Genomic DNA, 18,530 nt, shown 5'->3' on the forward strand with positions numbered 1-18,530 from the left:
ATGTATGACTCAAGAGGAAGTGGCTGTAATCTACATATCGCAAGCTCAAGAGCTGGAGGCGCAAGGCAAATATAAAGAAGCAGAAAGGTAATTAGAGCGAGTTTCAATCGAGTGTCGTAAAACCGAAACCAAAGTAATTACTTTGGCCAATCAAAAAGGAGAGAGACAATCCAGTAAACCAATCAAAACTCGAAGTAATTACACGTAGCCGACAAAAAGCGCGGGAAAATGTGCACGCGCGAGCCACGATTGGTTTTGGTTTCACTTCTGATTGGTTGCAAAAGTGTCGCGAGAACTTTGAGCCAATCACTGAGTGAAGTAATGCAAAACCAAAACAATTCGCAAATTACTTTCGACACTCAATTGAAAACCGCTCTATATGTGAAACGTCTTAAGTGGCATAACACGTATCTCGTCTCTCTCCGCGCATAATTATCTCATTCTTTTCCCTACTGCAGGAAAAAAACCCGCGAATGCATTTTAGGTTAACCCATGTTTCAGTGAAAAAAAAAACGCTGTGTTTCTCCTCGAGCGTTTTCTGAAGTTCATACCCAGTGTTTAATTAATAAAAACTCGTTGACACCTGCTGTTAATCTTTTTTTTGCTTGTCCTTTCTGAGATCGTTAGGGTGTGTAATTAACCACTTTGGTTTAAAAATTGTACTTTTTTAGATTGTACGTCACAGTAGATGAGCCCGACCTAGCCATCAACATGTACAAGAAATTGCGGCAGGTAATTTGTTTAAATCGCCTTTGCCAAGTCTGTCTGGTTAGGGATTGAGATGTATTTATCAACGGTGAGACTGAGAAACTCAGAAATATCGGAATGCTCCGAACAGGAATCAAAGCTATGACCTTCCGATTATCAGTTCTCTTAATTCTGGTTGTCTGGATGAATAAATTTCACACATCTCTGATAAATTAAAATGGCCTACTACAGTTTTTCATAGAAAAAGATCAAGATTTTGAAATGTGTGAAATTAAAGAACAGGTTATCTCTTCTGAAGTGTTAGTCACTGCAGTTGATGTAAAATGTAATTTTACGTGACAAATAAAGGCAAATTAGGGGAAAATGCTAAATATAGTAAACCACCTTAACCAATGCACTCGTCCAAACAGGAAACGTCCAAAAAGGATCGGAAAAAATGTTGCGTTAAGTGAGGGGTTTGTATCGGGAAACTAACCCTAAATCCTTAAAAATATATCCATACTAAATGATTTTTGCTTTAACTGTGGTTAGTTTGACAACATGATCAGACTTGTGGCGATACATCACGAAGATCTCCTTGCAGACACTCACATACACTTGGCAAAGGTAAAGACTTTTTGTTACATATATCTGATCTCTTAGAAATCCAGGCATTCAATTGTACGTTTGGTGGTACATGTTTGTCTTCTACTGAGTAAGCCTTACCAGGTGAATATCTGGTACTTGTAGTCAAGAATATATAAAATATTCATGAATATAAAATGCCTATATAAAATATCGATAAGCACCGAACTTTTTAAAACTTACTACATGGGACGTGAAAGTAAATTTTCGGTTTGAAGGGAAGATTCTTCACAGTGCTTATTTGACGGATCTATGAACGCAAATAAGAGCTGCTTATTTTCATATTTCCGCCAGGAAGGTGGGAGGGGTGGGGGGTAGGGTTCGCCACAATTAACGAACGACCTGCGAATTTTTAAATGATCTCTTCTCCAACGACGGACGGTTGCTCCCTATCCCAGAGGAAAACTGGAATATGAAAACCTTGTTCTGTATATTGGGTGGTCATGTGGTTAATTTGCGCCCAACATATCAATACTCAAGAAGGGCAAAACACATTATTGTGCACTAAATTGTTGCAAAAGGTTTTTTCAAAGTTTTTGTTTCCTCGAACTTCCGAATGTTTTTATAAACGTAGGTCTTTGGGTTCTTTCTAGTATGAGAACAAATCATGAAATTGGATAAATACGTTGTCGTCGAACGTCAGTTTTTAGCGAGATTATTCCTCGGGCGTACGGGTCTCGGGACGAATATGGCTTGAATCCTCCGTTCTTTGTACTTATCTCTGTGTTGCTTTTGTGTTGTTTTATAGGAACTGGAAGGTGAGGGCCAGTTACGTCAGGCAGAACATCATTTCTTGGAAGCGAGGGACTGGAAAGCAGCGGTTAACATGTACAGAAATCAAGACATGTGGGAGGAGGCCTACAGAGTGAGTTTGAGCTGAATGGCGTGGACCAATAACAACGCTCTTTTATGTCACACTTCTTTTAATCCGAGAGGAAACTTTCTTTGTGTTTATAAGAACTTCGGGAATACATCCTACTAGGCTTAAAATAATAGGAAAGGAGCTTTATGCTATCGACTTCCTGTGGCCAGAGAGCCTTACAACATCGTCACTAAAGCATGGAGAGCTACACTCGACTGGTGAAGACGTTGTGATAATGTCGAAATATTGCTGTTTAAACACGAATTGCTCTGAGTTGGTAGTGTTTTTTTTTGGTCATGGGGTTGTTTCCACAGTTTCAATGAAACCGGTTTGTCTGCGTCCTTTTCCGAAATGATTGGGTGGTCTAACCATTTGCATGTATCATTACAAGGCGGGACCATTTGTCCGAATGATGCGACCTCCTACTTGGCAACCCGGTGCTTTAAATAATTGCCAGAACTGTTGTGCTGAGAAGTGACTGAATTGTTTTATCTGATAGTTTTCCTATTTTTGTCAAAACCAACGTGAAACAATGAAATCCAACTTGGACTCGAACACCTTGCCCTCGTTCTGCACGCTTATTTACCTCGTTTTATCCTGTAGGTCGCCAAACAGCATGGCAGCCAAAACGCGTCAAAGCAAGTAGCGTATTTGTGGGCTAAGAGTCTAGGTAAGCTCAAGATCAAATTTTTGGTGGAAATAAGAACAAGGTGACATATTTAGACAATCTGACTCATAGCCTTGCAGTCTTCCGTTTTTTTTTTTTAATCGTAAAAAGAAAATTAATTCTGAACACTTTTCCTGGTGCTATTTTTAGGAGGAGACTCAGCAGTAAAGTTGTTACAAAAGTTTGGTTTGTTGGAGTCGGCTATAGATTATGCCGCAGAAAACTGGTAAGATGTGCATCGACTAGAAGCAATTTCAAGTTGTGTCTTGTTTCTTTAGGAAATGAGATTTCAGATTGGAGTCCCTCTGAATTTGGTGTTCAAATTTCGTTTCTGAGAGTATTCTCTTAGAGTGGAGAACGTGGAATAGTTGAATACCGGTAAAAATGTGCCCCTAGACTGAAAACCTTTCATGAAGTTCCTTCAGGCCATTCAGCATGTTCAGATTTACGTTAAGGAACCACCAGCAGTGACTCGCAGTCCTATTTGGTTTTACGACACTCATTTGAAAAGCGCTCTATAGAGCGGTTTTTAATCGAGTGTCGTAAAACCAAATCTAAAGTAATTACTTTAGCCAATTAAAAAGGAGGGAGGAAATCCAGTAAACCAATCAGAACTCGAAGTAATTACACGCAGCCGACACAAAGCGCGGAAAAATGTGCACGCGCGAGCCACGATTGGTTGAAAAAGTGGCGCGAGAACTTTGAACCAATCACCGAGTGAAGTGATGCAAAACCAGAGTAATTCGCTAATTACTTTTGACACTCAGTTGAAAACTGCTCTGTTATCTTTATTTTATTTCAGTGCTTTTGAGTTTGCGTTTGATTTATCGCGCACCGCCATGAAGTCAAAGCTTCCCGACATTCACCTGAAATACGCCATGTTCCTGGAGGACGAGGGGAAGTTTAGCGAAGCCGAGAAAGAGTTTATCCAAGCTGGCAAGTCCAAAGAAGCTGTCTTAATGTAAGTTTGATTAGGACCTAACAGGAGATCTTATTTGTTGACGAATACCGGAAAATGTCGGTTTCATTTTCATTTCTTCTCCATGCTATTGTAGGTATGTTCACAACCAAGACTGGGACAGCGCTCAGCGTGTAGCAGAGGAAAATGACCCTGATAGTGTAACGGACGTGTTAGTTGGACAGGTAATTCTGTGGGCTTTTTATAGTTATTTGCTAACAACAGAAGTTAGAATGGGAATTGTTGCGCCATTAGTTAACTCCGTATAACTCTACCCCCTGTATTTTACGCATAGGTGCCTATTGAATTAAAGAGGCTAGGTCACGCAATTTTAGGCGATTTCAGCACTGATCGAATGGTCATAGAATTAACTAAAATATCAAAATAACTGTTCAAAACTATAGAAGAACTCTAACAAAACACAGGGAAGCCAAGAAGGGACATGGATGGACAAAACTGGTCATTGACCAGCTCCCAACGTCAGTGGCTTCATAGCTCAGTTGGTTAGAGCGTCGCACCGGAATCGCGAGGTCACGGGTTCAAACCCCGTTGAAGTCCTGAATTTTTCAGGCTTCTCTACGCAATTGTAAAAATTGCGTTCATAACTGCGAAGATCATAGCTTCACTTGAAAATTAAACAAAATTACCTAAAATAGCGTGACCTAGCCCCTTTAACTAGATGTCTTCGATTGGTTGATAAGCGGTAGCAGATAAGAAGGACTCAAGTTTCGCTTAGATTGTAAGCGGATAATTTACTCAACTGACGCCTTCTGAGAAGCCAGTAATCCAACAACTGATATCTTTTAGGACTCGGCCTCCTAAATTAGGAAAATCCCCACCGACAGGGGCTCTAACTTGGGTGACATTGGGTTCGCGTTCATTACAACAATGATCCGAACTTATCAGTCGGAAATATAGCCTCTGGGAAGAAGATGGCTTAAATCTTCCGTTTTTATCATTGATAATCCTAACATCTTTCGTTAGCGCCTGATTTTTCTCCCTTACCTCCACCCATGTTTAACTGTTTTCTTGGCAGGCTCGTGTTGCATTTGATAAGAAGGAATTTCAGAAAGCAGAGACGTTCCTTTTGCGTGCTCAGAGACCAGAACTTTCCGCACGTTATTACAAAGTGAGTACACAATTCAACTTTTGGTGTAAAAATTCCTGGGCCCCCGTTCTGTGATAAAGTTTTAACCCAGCAGAAGGTGCACAGGTTTTAATCCTGGGCGAAGAGAGAACATTTTTCAACACTCGTGACCGAACTTGACGCTCTCTGTTTCGAGATTAGCGAGACTGAAAACTATAGCCCTCTCGCAAGACTTCTCGCGAGAGGGGTTCGCGGAAGATTAGTGTTCTTCTCTTGTGCGGACAATATCGTGCAATCCCCGATCACTTCCGTCTCGCGAAATGGTGATTTGATGCATTGACTTATTCCTGTGTTTATACCGCAGTGTTTACAAAATTTGTGAAATTTACACTGGGACACGAGAATAACTTTTCAAACATAATGCGCTTTTGTACCATATTTACGTATATCATGTTCCGGAAAAAGTTCTGAGGTAGGATACCACTGTGATACCTTGGTGGTTTTCTCACCTTAAGATATTTTTTTTTAAAACAGGAAGCTGGTATGTGGACCGATGCCCTACGTGTTGTGAAAGAATACCTTCCCCATAAGGTATGTACCGATACTTAACTAAGCTGCAGTTAAGAATGCTGGACCTTGTTATGTGGCACCGCGTTCCGAATTAATATAGAAAATATAGTAAGAAAATATTTGACTTGGGTGGGAATCGAACCTTCGATCTCTGTATGGATACTTAATACCGATACTAAGACCTGTGTATCGATACTTAACCAAGCTGCTGGACCTTAGCGTTTTTTTGTCATCACAGAAACAAGATATTAGAAAGGACAAAAATCTTCGACAATGGTGTGAATCGAACCCACGACCTCTAAATAAGATCATTGCGGCCGCAAACCTGGATTAAAGATGCCGTATTATGCAATAACTTGTATGATTAAAAGTCATTGTATTAAATTGTCATTTTCTTTACTCCAATAGTTGCAACAGTGGCAAGATGAATATGACAGAGAGGTTATGTCCAAGGGCAACAGGTAACTTCCTTTTGATGATCAAGAACGCTTTTATATGAAACTGAGGAGTAAAAAAAGTCACGAATTTCACGAGAGAACACCCTCAGAGTAACCATCGCCACTGTTTAAAAATTATTTCAATAGTAGTCCTACTCCTCTTTTGGAAATGTTTTTGTTTGAGTTCGTAAACGCGAGGACAAAATTTCTCTGCCTTGTGAGGATACTCACTTGACTAGTTTATAAAACAGAGATAATTAAATTAGAGGTTAACTATCATTAGAGTTATTTCAGTAGAGTTATGACTTAGAGTTAGAGTTAACGACTTCCAAAATCCTTAATTCAAGATTTTGGCCATTATGGCCATTATGTGATTGTTTTGGTAAATAATCTGCACCTTTTCTAGTGGCCATTATGTGATTGTTTTGTTTTTGCTTCAGGATTTTAGAAACTTAACTCTAACTCTACGACATAACTCTATGAAAATAACTCTAAGAATAGCTGTCCCCATTAAATTACAAAATTAATTAAATTACAAAATTACACAGAGATAATTAAATTGGAAGAAAGTACATGTAGCCGACACAAGGTGCCAAGGTGCATGTGATTGTTTTGTTTTTGCTTTTGATTGGTTGAAAAACAAGGTGCGCGAGATCTTTGGTCCAATCATACAACAGAAGTGTTATTTTAAAACCAAAGTAGTTTCTTATGTACCTTCGACATTCAAGGAAAACCTCAAGTTTGGATTGTATGTGTCTCAAAGAACGGGACTTGAATGAATTTTCTTCCTCCTCAGGGGTGCAGAGTCGCTATTAAATCAAGGGATTGAGTGGGAAAAGAAAGGAGAATACAACCGGGCGATTGATATGTACACGAAGATTACACCCAATATGACCACCGACCACGATCTCGTAGAAGGTGCTATGGTGAAGGTGGGTAAAAGCTACATAGCTCCGATGAAGTTAGCCCATTACCTCATTTTCAAAACCTGGTCAAACCTTGGAAAAATGTTGTCTCCCTGTTGAGCCATATTTCTGTTCCTTCTTGTAGTAATGAGCAACCCTGCGTTCAGATTAGCCCTTGCTATCTGCAGGCCAGAGAAGATGTATCTCTTACGTAAAAGAAAAAAGTGAAATTGTTGTTGTTGTTGTTAGTTACATCATCTTTAATTCGGTCCACGTGGCATGACGTTGCCAGTAAAGAGTTGTTTAGAACGTGCACCGGCCCACAAGCTTTCTTTGGCTCGTTGGTACAAGCGCAATCCAAACATGTTATCGAAATTTCATTGGTTTGGAAACCTTCGGGTTTTTTTTTTTCAGTTATTTGCGCGTAGTTGCTCATAACGTCATCATTTCAATGTTTCTTCAAAGATTTCGTTCAGCATCTCTTTTAGCTTACTCAAAATCATTTTTTCCTGTTTGATCTACCTTCTCTCCCTTCATATTATTTTCAGGCTGTGGAGTTAGCGATGAAGTTTGTTAGTGATCGTGCCTACGATGTAGCGAGGGTAGCCTGTGCAAGACTTGCTGAAATCAAGTGCTATGAACAGGTTTGTCGGCTTTCAAGCAAACGAATGACGTTTTGATTGCGATGGCATATAGTCAAGTTGAAGGGGAAGTTTCGAGGGAATTTGGACCGTCATGAAGACAATCTAGAGAGCGTCGTAATTGAAAAGAACAACCCTAGGTCCGGCCCAACAGATTTTAAAAACTGTAGATACCAACAGAAGTCAAGCTGTCCTTTTTTGTGAGAAATCTATTTTAGGTAACTCGGTTTTATTGCCAAACAAGTCTCGACAGTTCAGTCACATGGGAAGTACATAATGGAAGCTATAACTGACCTTTCCACTCTAGTTTTATCTGTCGCTAATTAAAATAACTTTATGTTTATAATTCTAGGCTGGTGAGCTTTATCTTGGTGTAGAGATGGTCAAAGAAGCCATAGATGTTTACATTCAGGGTGAACTGTGGCCCAAAGCTAAGAGATGTGCTGCTGAGATGGCACCAAAGTGAGTCTATTTTTTTAAATGCAAATCCCCTTCGCCAGTCATTTCTTCTTCAGTGCACCTTCCGTCGTCTCAGGCCGCAAAGGATATGACCCTAAGTCGGTCAGGGGAATGGATCGACGGATGGGGACTTTTTTCACGATACGACTTTTTTTATTCAGAATTTCTGCACAAAGTTTTCATTTCTCTATCATTTGGTTTTGTTGGGAGGGTCACATTTTGGGTGGTTACTGAGGAATTTCTCAGTCATGTACGGTTTTCGCCAACCTTCAAAACTAGAATGGTGCATCCTCAAAGGAGTCCCAATTGGGCATTTGTTTGTTTCATCACATGTACGTTGTGACGTTACTGATTCTTGTCTCTCTTAGGTATGAACAGTACGTGGAAGAGGCATATGTTGCGTTCTTAAAACAAAAAGGACAAGCTGAACAGGTCTGTAAGACTTACAACTCACCGACATTTTTAAATATGTAAGGGTTAAAAGGCGCGGTCGATGAGTTGTTTAATTTTTGAAGGTAGAAACGAAACTTTAATCACCCTGCTAGCAGAGCCTTTCTTTTGCTTACTCGATTTTGGCGTTCTCGAGAAAGACTCTGCATGAGTCGAGTAAGATCTTTATTGAGCATTCGCTGCATGTTGCCAGGATACAATTTCGAACCCAGGCTTAAGTGCTTGGCTTCGAGCAGATCTCGCCGCTATCTTGGTTTTTCACGGTACAGAGGGCTCAATTATAATAATCGGTTTTATCACTAAACGGATGCTTACACCGGAAAAACGGGTTTGACGAAAGAAAGCAAGATTGACTAGTCCAGAAGTTCGGGCTGCGGCGGCTTCAAAGTGTTGACGCGATTCAGGCAGAGCCTCCTTTTCTCCTCCTCAGTGAAGAAAAAGAAAAAAAAGGAGGCTCTACTCGCAGGGTGAACTTCGATCAGCTGCACAAGTTACATAAGTTTAATTCAAGATAAAATTGAATTACAAAAATACATATCTGTAATCACAAATACTCAATGACATGGAGCCTTTAAAAAAATGATGTATGTTTTTGAGAATAGTGATCTTTTCTATCTGTCTAGTAACGTGTAATGTAGCAGTTGTAATGTCTGTATTTTCATTAAGAGAAAAGCTGCGCATGCACACGTAAATGTGACATTTTAACAAAAATGAAGTCAAAGACGGACGGGCTAATGCAGCTGCTATTGTTGTAGTTTCCAAACAAATTTCCACATGAGAACATGTCCACAAACTCCCCGAAGATCTGAAATCGTAGTTGCGCATGCTCTTGTAGTGCGCTGCCGTGTCCCTTAAAGTCTCGCGCTTGGTTATTTCACCACTGACGTCCTGAGTTTTTCTCGATTTCACTCAGCTAATGAGGATTTTTCGTTCTTACGCTTTTTCGTAATTGAAACTAATCCTTTTGCGTGCCAGCGGCTTGGTCGATATTATGTGTGTAGTTATTGGCTTGCTTTTCTTTCGCAGTTGGTGGATGTAGACGTAATTGCCGGTTTGGATATGATGATACAAAGAGGACAGTGGGACAAGGCCATTGAAACTGCTGAGCAACAGGTAGCAAAGCAGTTTTTTCCCGCTATCAAAGTGATATTGGGCCTCTACAGTCGCTCTGAATGGGTCGGGACGCAGCTATAAAAACCACTCACCTGATTCGTTTATAAATACAATAGACCTAATCGGCTAACTCAATGTTGTACCCAATTCAAACCCTTTGGGAATAGAATGCGTTTTATTTCAGGTATTTCCATATCATTTACATATGAATGCTGCATTGTCATACAAATACAATACACAAAGAATCTTAATCTCGGGAGATTTGAATTGGGTGCAACATTGAGTTAGCCGATTAGGTCTATGGACAGAGAAAGACATGCAGCGATAACGGCGGACTTTTACCCTTGACACGACAAAGCTGAGTCCTTTATTACTGATCCGATGAAATTACAGGTTGTAAAGAACTTCGTGATAGTTTCCGGCTTAATACCTTGAATGATGATTGGTAGAAAATGTTGTGTTCACCGTGTGCCCCCTCCCCTCCCCTCTCATCAAGTTTTTACGCTACGTGATAGTTGCTTCGTCACGATACGATATGTCACACTTGTTTTCTAACTTTTTGTCTGTAGGGCTATGAGGTTCTCAGTAAGTATGTTGCGTTGTATGCTGCAAATCTGATCAAAGACGACAACACCCTCAAGGCGTTGGACTTGTTTTGCAGATACGGTGCCCCGGCAAATCCTCAGGTAGTTACAGCAGGTTGACTTTAGCTAACTTCTGCCAAAGCTTGGAAACATCTTCGTCGTTGTTAGTGTGATTTAGCAGGGGCTTTGAGCAGATTAGAATCAATAACCTACCTAGACGGGTCCTTCTTGGGATGTCGTTTGTGGTAACTAGTGCCGGGGGGAAAGAAAAGTGCTTGGGATTTAAAAAGCGATGGTGCGTTTCTACAGAATGGGTCCAGCTCTCGGTCAAGTGAAAGAAAAGGAAAGAAACTTGTTTTTTTTTTAATTTACGTGGCACACCGATCTCTTTATGTGATCCACCTTCCCACACGCTTGCCGCGGGAGAACAGTATGTTAGCTACGCTATGCTGATGAGGCCCAAAAGGCCGAAACAGCTGTCCATGGCTGCTAATTGACCAGGTGAAAGGTTTGTGCGCATGCGTGATGTGTTGGCCACACCGGGTTGGCGTTAGCGTGTGTCACCTTGCTTTTATTGTTTTTTATTTAAGTGTCTAGTCGTTCTAGCGCTGTGGTACTAATTAGGGACACTGTAAACTGAAATTATCAATTAACACAAATCAAGTCAAATGTTAGTTTTTGAGGAGATGGGAAACCGGAGTACCCGGAGAAAACCTCTCGGTGCAGAGTAGACAAACAACAAAGTCAACCCACATATGACGCCGAGTGAGGGAATCGAACCCAGGCCACATTGGTGGGATGCGTCAGGAGGTAGAGGCTTCTTTAGGGTTTGGGTTGGTTAAGCTGGAAATTGCAAATAAGCAATCAAGTTACATTGATTTAATCCCCGTGAGCGCTGGAACACTTCGCTGGAACTAACGCTTTCGTTTGTTTCCTCCACCAGAACTTCAATATATACAAGCGAATCATATCGGATATCATATCGATGCCAGGACTCAGTTCCGCCGAGAGTTACCGCACTTGGGCTGATCTCAGAGACGTGTTGTTTGAGATAGTGAGTTCTAACAAAACCGCTCAGAGTAAAAAAATCCTGAACGATTGTCGAAAATTTCGACAGGGTGGTCATGCACATTGCCAGTCATATTTACTTTGTCTCTTTGGCCCTCGATTCTTTGCTATCTTTACAAAGGGAGAAAATAGCTAAAAGATGGCGGGATTGTAGCAGAGGGGAAATTGATTCCCATTCTAAAGCTACTCTCCTCTCATGAAAGTGAACCTTATACTCTCAAAAATACAAAGTATATTACTAGTATAATAAGCAAAGACCGTGACCATACCAGTACTACAGAGCATGACGTTGACGCCAAACGGAAAACGCCGAGGTGAAATTAGGGTTTTGCCAAAAATGGAAGAACCCCGCTTGATATTAGCTCATTTCTGTCCTGTTAGCTCCATATATCAAGCAACTGCTCAAAGGAACGAGACAAGTTAAAATGAGAGAATTTTCACGCTTTTATGATAAGCAGGAGGCTGTCGTTTCCCGTTTGCCGCTGGCCGTAAACGTCATGCTTAACCTCTCTGATACCAATATCAGTACCGAATTTATACCATTCCCGTTTTCCCAGGAGTGATCGGTATGTAAATTCTCCTCACAATTTCAATGAAATGTCAGTCAGACAGGTATTGAGAATGAAGATAATAATCAGCTTACAAACAACTTAAGAGGACGACCTTGAGAGCCTTGCAATTCTAGATTTACAGTAGACGGAAGAGAAGTCGATTCATTGGCGTAACCTCCCTAACCAATCACTAAGTGCAGTAATGTAAAGCCAACGCAATCGCAAAATTTCTCTTTAAGGACGGCGCCTACTAATTCAAAGGTATTTTGGCCCCGGTTTATGATTATGCAGGAAATGTAGATCTTAACAAGTGTTATTGAAATCCAAAAAGAAAATTAGGGGTCCCTACGCATTTTTCAAAGATAATTCATTAATAATAATAGCAAAAACCTGTAAAATACAAAGCAATGTATCCCGTTCTTTCTCAAATTAAAGCTTAATTATCTCTCAAAAATGCATGGTTACCCCCAATTTTCTTTTTGGATACCAAGAGTACTTACTAAGATCTACTTTATCCGGATAGTTTTAAACCGCACAAAAATATCCCTGAATTAGTAATCATCACTGATAGGAAACCGGAGTACCTCGAAATGCGCAGAACGTATGTGCGATAACAATAGTAGGCACCGTCCTTAAGCTCAATTGAAAATCGCCGAGTAACATTTTAAAATTTATTGTAGGTCGATGGACTGAGTAAAGGATCTGCTGCAAATTCAGCTCAAGCGCAAGAGTTTGAAGTCACATTGGATATTGTTCACTACTACAGCACCAGATGCGCATGTATGCAACACAAATCACTGGTGGGTGTTGCCAACAGTCATTACAGTAAATTCCCCTGATCACATGACACCCTTAATATTTTCTACTGGTCAGCATTTATTTTCAGACCATTGTCGCGGAGACGTGGTCATTTGATAAGGACGTGCGAATGTTTTCATTACTGGATTAGCAACATTGATGTAACCTTGGATCAACTAGTTTCATTGATTCTCGCTTAGAAACGACCAATTAGATTACGCGATACTTTCACAGAGAACTCCAGGTTTTCCTTGCTTTTACACACATTGCTTCCGGTGGTTGTTCAAAAGGTGGATAACGCTATCCACGGGATAAATCACTATCCAGCGGATAAACACTGGCAAAACCGACTGACTTATCCAGTGGATAGCGCTATCCATTCTTCGAACAACTGGGGCCTGTTGTTAAACGAGTACGAGAAATCTGTGATTAAAGTCAGTTTAGTGTACTGATTGAGAGAGTTCGATAGATCATAACCTGTTGTAGGTGGGGCAAGGTTTACGAAACTGAACTCCATGAGCTGGGATTGTTAGAATGATAACTAAGGTTACCAGCTACAAGATAGCGAGCAGCAACTCTGGGATTGACGCGAAAAGACAGCAATCGCGCGAAATCTGGCAGCGCGCGCCCGCTTCTCGCCTTGAATTTTCGCGCTTCTGTTGTTACTGTTTTCTTGCAACACCTGTCATGGACAAAGCGAAAGTCCTATCTAAATGTAATCGTGCAGAGAGCGCAACATAATAGCGGAGCTCCGCGCGCGCCGAACACCATTGTAAAGAAAATATGGTAACCCATCGATGCGAGAAAATTTGGTTTTATACCGTTATTATACTTACGCTTTATTTGTGAAATAGGATACCCTGGCTGCTAAATTGTCCATCTCTCTTCTCCGCCACTCGGATGTTATCCCTTGTGACAAGGCGTTTTATGAGGCTGGGGTTGCGGCTAAGGTTAGTAGACTATTATACCTCGGAAAAGTTTTCGTACATGACTGCACAGTCGCGTAACGTAGTATATTTTATCTTGACCAGCTTTGTATCTTTTTTGTACTTCCTCTCTAACAGGGTGTTGGCTGGGACAACATGGCTTTCGTATTTTTAAATCGGTACTTGGATCTAAGTGAGGTACATCCAGATGATAGTTTTTGTCTAATTCCTTTTCATAATTCTGATTTTTCTGTTAGGGTTGAACAAATGCTTTCTTTATTTTAAGATAGGCAAAATTCCCCAACTCTCCCTTTGCCCTCTGAATATGACGCACGCTTCTCAGTCTCGGAAGAGAAGCTGTTCGAGGAGGTCAGAGGTCTCTGCAGGTCTCGCCTCTACAAGTGTGCCTTTCTTTATTTGTGTTGGGGAGGGGGGAGTGGTATCTTTTTGTCACTTATTTCTGGTTTGTCGTTTATTTGCAGGGTATCGAAGAAGGAAGTCTTGACATGTTGGACAATAGCGATTTTGCCGACACTGATATACCCTTTGAAGTGCCAGTTCCGGAGAAACAGCATCTACCAGTAAGAAACAGTGAAAAAGAATGCGCGTTTTTGACCATATTTATAAACCTTAAAAAGCTGACTGTCATGTGTCCCCACTCCATGAATAGATAGTAAGAGTTCAAGTTAACATTGGGCATTAAGAAAACTGGTCTCTAAAAGGAAGTAACCGGTTGGCTTTTTTTGAAACGTCAGTGCAGTTGAATTCGGGATTCAGCCAGTATACAGAACGGGATTTGACCAGGATCACCGGCATGAAAACCCCGCACTCTGACCTCTCTCTGATTCACTCCGCCTATTTGCATTTCATCTAGAAATTCTCGCTGTTCGTTTTGCAGGAGGAGAAGCGCGAAGAAGTAAAAGAGTGGGTGTTAGCGGTATCCATGGATCAAAAGGTTGGATTAAGAAACATGTTCACGATATTTCATTGATCGTGTTTTATAGAAGTCCGGTATATCAGCTGATGACAAACAACCAGACAATGACTTGGACAATTTTAATATTTTAGAGCGAGGGTGTTAAGGAATTCTAAGCAACAGCTTCTAACTTTGAGACATCATAGGTAGCCTTGTGATTTTTAGTAACGACTGGGGAGCAAGAATGGTGCATTGGTGAGAGCACTCGCCCGGTTTATTGCTTTTTTCTGCTCCGAGAGGTTTTTCTCCGTAAGCTCCGGTTCTTCCCGCCCCACGAAAACCATCTCTAAACTATTCCAATTCAATCCAGATTCAGTTCATCCCTGAAAACCACCTCAGGGTGAATACAGCTCCCCAGGGAAATATTTCGAATTAATTGGGCTTCATGTTTTCATTTTTTTTCCCCCGCAGGTGGAGCAGGTATTACCAACTGATGAACGCGACACTTACGAGGCTTGTCTTGTAGCTGTTAACACCGGTATTAACTCTCTCCCTTGTGTCATCACTGGTAAGTAGTCGTGAGTTTAAATACGCGACGTTTTTGCGCCGCGGACGGCACATTTCTAATGCCAGGACAGTAGTGTCTCACACTGGAGGAAAGATACTTAATATCGGGGGTGGAAGCTGAATAATGAATAATGAATAACGAGTATAAATAAAGAATGAATAATGAATAATTGGGTCTGAAAACGCCGGAATAATGAATAACGCAGTTAATATGCCAGTGGAATAATGAATAACAACAATTAGTATAAATACGCAGGTCATTATACAAAATCGCGCGCTCTGATTGGCTCGCTACCTCGGATTATCAGCCGATAATCACCTCGACGGACAAAATGGCTGCCAGTAGTCGTTTTGGCACTGTAAGTTGAAGATGATTTCGCGTTGAAATGTTCTTTTTTTCTCTTTTTTGAAATAATCACCTGTGTATTTATACTAAAACAATTATTCGCCTCAGGCTCAGTGATTATCGGTGAATATTCACCTCGACTTTGTCTCGGTGAATATTCACCGATAATCACTTCGCCTTCGGCGAATAATTGTTAATGAATAATGAATAACCTACAAAAATCTAAAAAGAATAATGAAAAATCCGAACAAAACACACAAAGAATAATGAATAATCGAGGTCGAACTATTCAGCTTCCACCCCCGACTTAGTAATATAAAGGTGATAGTGACAAGACAAGATAAAAGGGAAAAGAGCTCACTTCCGGTTGCCGTCCGCGGCTCAAAAACGTCGCATGCATGCTTAAACCCTCTAGTATCGTCATAAAATATGAACGGCTTCGAATTACGTATGTAGTTTTCGGTAAATCTTCAAATGCACACCACGACAGCACTTAAGAACGGTGCCTACTATTGTTATTGCGCATACGTTCTGCATATCTCCAGATACTCGGATTTCCTATCGGCGGTGCTTAATAATACAGGGATATTTTTGCGCGGTTCCAAACAATGCGGAGAAAGCAGAACTTAGCAAGTGCTCTTGGTATCCGAAAAGAAAACTGGGGGTAACCACGCACTTTTCAGAAGTAAGCTTGAATTTGGAAAAGAACCCTATACATTGCTTTGTATTTTAAAGATTTTTACAAATATTGTTGATTAATTATCTTCGAAAAATGCGTGGTTACCCCAGTTTTCTTTTTGGATTTCAATAACACTTGTTAAGATCTGCTTTTCCCGCATAGTCAGTAAACCGCGCAAAAATACCTTTGAATTAGTAGGCACCGTCCTTAATGTGTAACTTATTGGGAATGTTTTGTCACAAGAATTGCTTGCGAACAGTTGATTAGCAGTCGCTTATTCGAATAGCCAAGGAAGGTTCACAGGTTCGCCTAGAACCTAGATTGAGTCACAAGCTAAGACACTGGGGCCTATGCCCCCTTCTAATGATTGGATGGGGCACATGCTTATTCTGACTCGCTGTGGAAAAATATATGAATTCTAATCATTTACAGTTGCAATAGGCCATTTCCGAGTGATGTCTGCCTCCTCTTCAAAGGGAGGGCGAAGTTTTTGTGATGGTAATTAGTTCTACTTTATATATGAATGAAAAATAATTTTCATAAGAAAAAGTTTGCAATTAGACTCGCTTAGAAGCGGAAGCAGAAATGAACTCCTTAAATAGCCAATTGCAATGCGTTCAGTTATTGTAAGATACTGGATGTTGGTCTGACTTGGGAACGAACGAATTCCCTCTTAACAAACTGGTGCCTTATTTAATCGCGATAAAATTCTCCTCCATTCTTGAATCTTTTTCGAATATGATTGGTCATAGACAAGTCTTTTTGTTCAGGGTATCCTGTTTTGCGAAATAAGATGGAATTTAAACGTCCGGGTAAAGCTGCCAACAAGGAGGACTGGAACAAGTTCATCATGGCTACTAAGGTAGGGTTGCTGGAGTCGCTTGCAAACGCTTGTCATCTGTCGACGATAGTTGTTGGACGACATTAAAAGTTGCTATGCGAGACGACCACCAAAATGACCTGCTTGGCATGGTTTAGCGTTCATTCGTTAATTTTGCCTTGCATTTGTGTGTATCTGTCAACAACAACAACAACATCTTTTAGAGCAGTTTTCAATTGAGTGTCGAAAGTAATTAGATAATTACTTTGGTTTATGATTACTTCACTCAGTGATTGGTTCAAATTTCTCGCGCCAAATTTTTTAACCAATCAGAAGTGAAACCAAAACCATTCGTCGCTCGCGCGTGCACATTTTCCCGCGCTTTGTGTCGGCTACGTGTAATTACTTTTGATTGGTTTACTGGATTGTCTCCGTCCTTTTTGATTGGCCAAAGTAATTACTTTGGTTTTGGTTTTACGGCACTCAATTGAAACTCGCTCTATTTAAACGCGGTAGGTTTTAAGGCTAATATAACTTATGGGGCCGTGTAAACAAAAATGTTAATAGGATAATAAAAAATTGAAAAATACAAAAGATATGCATAAAACCAATAAAATGCGATGTCATTGTCAATTAGATGACCCATTTGCGGTGACCCTTCCCTAAAATTCAAGTTTTTGTGTGCGGAAGACTTTTTTGCCCTTTTAGCATAATCTCTTGCGCTGACAACGGATGGTTCTAAAAGATTCCAAGCAATGGTTCCTCTGTATGATGTAGAGTTTTTTAAGTAATAAGTTTCAAAACGTTGTACGCTAACACGATGTTGATGGCGGAGGTCATACTTAGTCTCTTTCTTTGGGACTAAATTTTCCAAGCATGATGGAGTTGTGTGATTATAAATTTTATAAATTAAGGTGGCTATTTTGATCTTATAAGTGTTGAATAAAGAGTCCCACTTAGCTATTTTTCTTACATCTACAGAGGGCATGTCACGCGGAAGGTTATATATAACTCTTAGACTAGCAGCCCTACAATGTACGGATTTCAAAGCGTTGAATTCGTTCTTATTTGTGTAACATCCCCAAATTGGTAGCGCATATGTAACCGAGAGTAAAATAACTTTAAAATATAGATCTACAAGTGAAAAGCGACTGCGTTTGATGAGATTTAGCTTGTTAACGAACCCTCTCTTGAGCTCTGATGTGTGGCAGTGTCTTGACAGGCAACTTTTCATGATGGTTGTTTCCTTTTTAGGTTTCTCACAGTCCTGAGTGCCAAGACGTGCTGCGCTTTCTGGGAAACTGGTGTGGAGCTCCTCAGAACCCTTCTTATTCGTTCAACTGATGGGTCAAATCATTCTGCCGTGACATCAAACAAATACTACGAAGACACTGACTCAGCTGGGTTCAGCGAAACGGAACATTTGTCCGTAAACACGCAGTTGCTCTAATTTAAGTCTTTTCCCTCTCTGCACATTGCTAGATTCATTTGTTTATGTTTCTTGTATAAAGAAAGAATTGTAATGATCAGAGTTGTACATAAACTTAATTACAATTTGAAGCGCATTTACTTTTCTTGTTGTCTTCTCGCCTTTGCACACACGTGTAGTGTCTCACTGGGTACAAGATGTTACATCTTTTCCTTCCATTTCAAGATAGACTAGATGCTTCTGTGAAGCATACACTGGCTTGCCTGTGGTACGTGCTACAGAAAATCAGAAGGCACTGAATTGTGTGGTATTGAAATACAGCATTCCAGTCTCTGAAGAATAACAAATAAAAGAGAAGCGAGAAA

At 40.5% G+C, this 18,530-nt stretch overlaps 1 protein-coding gene across 1 annotated transcript in view; it reads left to right on the top strand.

Annotated features, from left to right (window-relative positions):
• LOC137974848 (intraflagellar transport protein 172 homolog) overlaps positions 1 to 18,301 on the top strand; it is a 39,695-nt gene extending 21,394 nt beyond the window's left edge. Inside the window, exons 31-56 of the mRNA XM_068821840.1 lie at positions 1 to 87; positions 672 to 732; positions 1,240 to 1,314; positions 2,081 to 2,197; positions 2,798 to 2,864; positions 3,012 to 3,087; positions 3,664 to 3,822; positions 3,917 to 4,004; positions 4,856 to 4,948; positions 5,441 to 5,497; positions 5,885 to 5,937; positions 6,710 to 6,845; positions 7,367 to 7,462; positions 7,812 to 7,921; positions 8,287 to 8,350; positions 9,395 to 9,481; positions 10,051 to 10,167; positions 11,009 to 11,119; positions 12,365 to 12,484; positions 13,337 to 13,432; positions 13,547 to 13,606; positions 13,891 to 13,989; positions 14,307 to 14,363; positions 14,796 to 14,892; positions 16,687 to 16,778; positions 17,991 to 18,301. The exon at positions 1 to 87 is cut by the window's left edge and continues 11 nt beyond it. Coding sequence (XP_068677941.1) covers positions 1 to 87; positions 672 to 732; positions 1,240 to 1,314; positions 2,081 to 2,197; positions 2,798 to 2,864; positions 3,012 to 3,087; positions 3,664 to 3,822; positions 3,917 to 4,004; positions 4,856 to 4,948; positions 5,441 to 5,497; positions 5,885 to 5,937; positions 6,710 to 6,845; positions 7,367 to 7,462; positions 7,812 to 7,921; positions 8,287 to 8,350; positions 9,395 to 9,481; positions 10,051 to 10,167; positions 11,009 to 11,119; positions 12,365 to 12,484; positions 13,337 to 13,432; positions 13,547 to 13,606; positions 13,891 to 13,989; positions 14,307 to 14,363; positions 14,796 to 14,892; positions 16,687 to 16,778; positions 17,991 to 18,080 — 2,365 coding nt within the window. The 3' untranslated portion in view covers positions 18,081 to 18,301. The remainder of the gene's footprint in view (positions 88 to 671; positions 733 to 1,239; positions 1,315 to 2,080; positions 2,198 to 2,797; positions 2,865 to 3,011; positions 3,088 to 3,663; positions 3,823 to 3,916; positions 4,005 to 4,855; positions 4,949 to 5,440; positions 5,498 to 5,884; positions 5,938 to 6,709; positions 6,846 to 7,366; positions 7,463 to 7,811; positions 7,922 to 8,286; positions 8,351 to 9,394; positions 9,482 to 10,050; positions 10,168 to 11,008; positions 11,120 to 12,364; positions 12,485 to 13,336; positions 13,433 to 13,546; positions 13,607 to 13,890; positions 13,990 to 14,306; positions 14,364 to 14,795; positions 14,893 to 16,686; positions 16,779 to 17,990) is intronic.
• Positions 18,302 to 18,530: the final 229 nt, after the last annotated feature.

This window comes from Montipora foliosa, chromosome 11 (assembly GCF_036669935.1).
Source record: "Montipora foliosa isolate CH-2021 chromosome 11, ASM3666993v2, whole genome shotgun sequence".
In the NCBI taxonomy this organism is placed as follows: Eukaryota; Metazoa; Cnidaria; class Anthozoa; order Scleractinia; family Acroporidae; genus Montipora; species Montipora foliosa.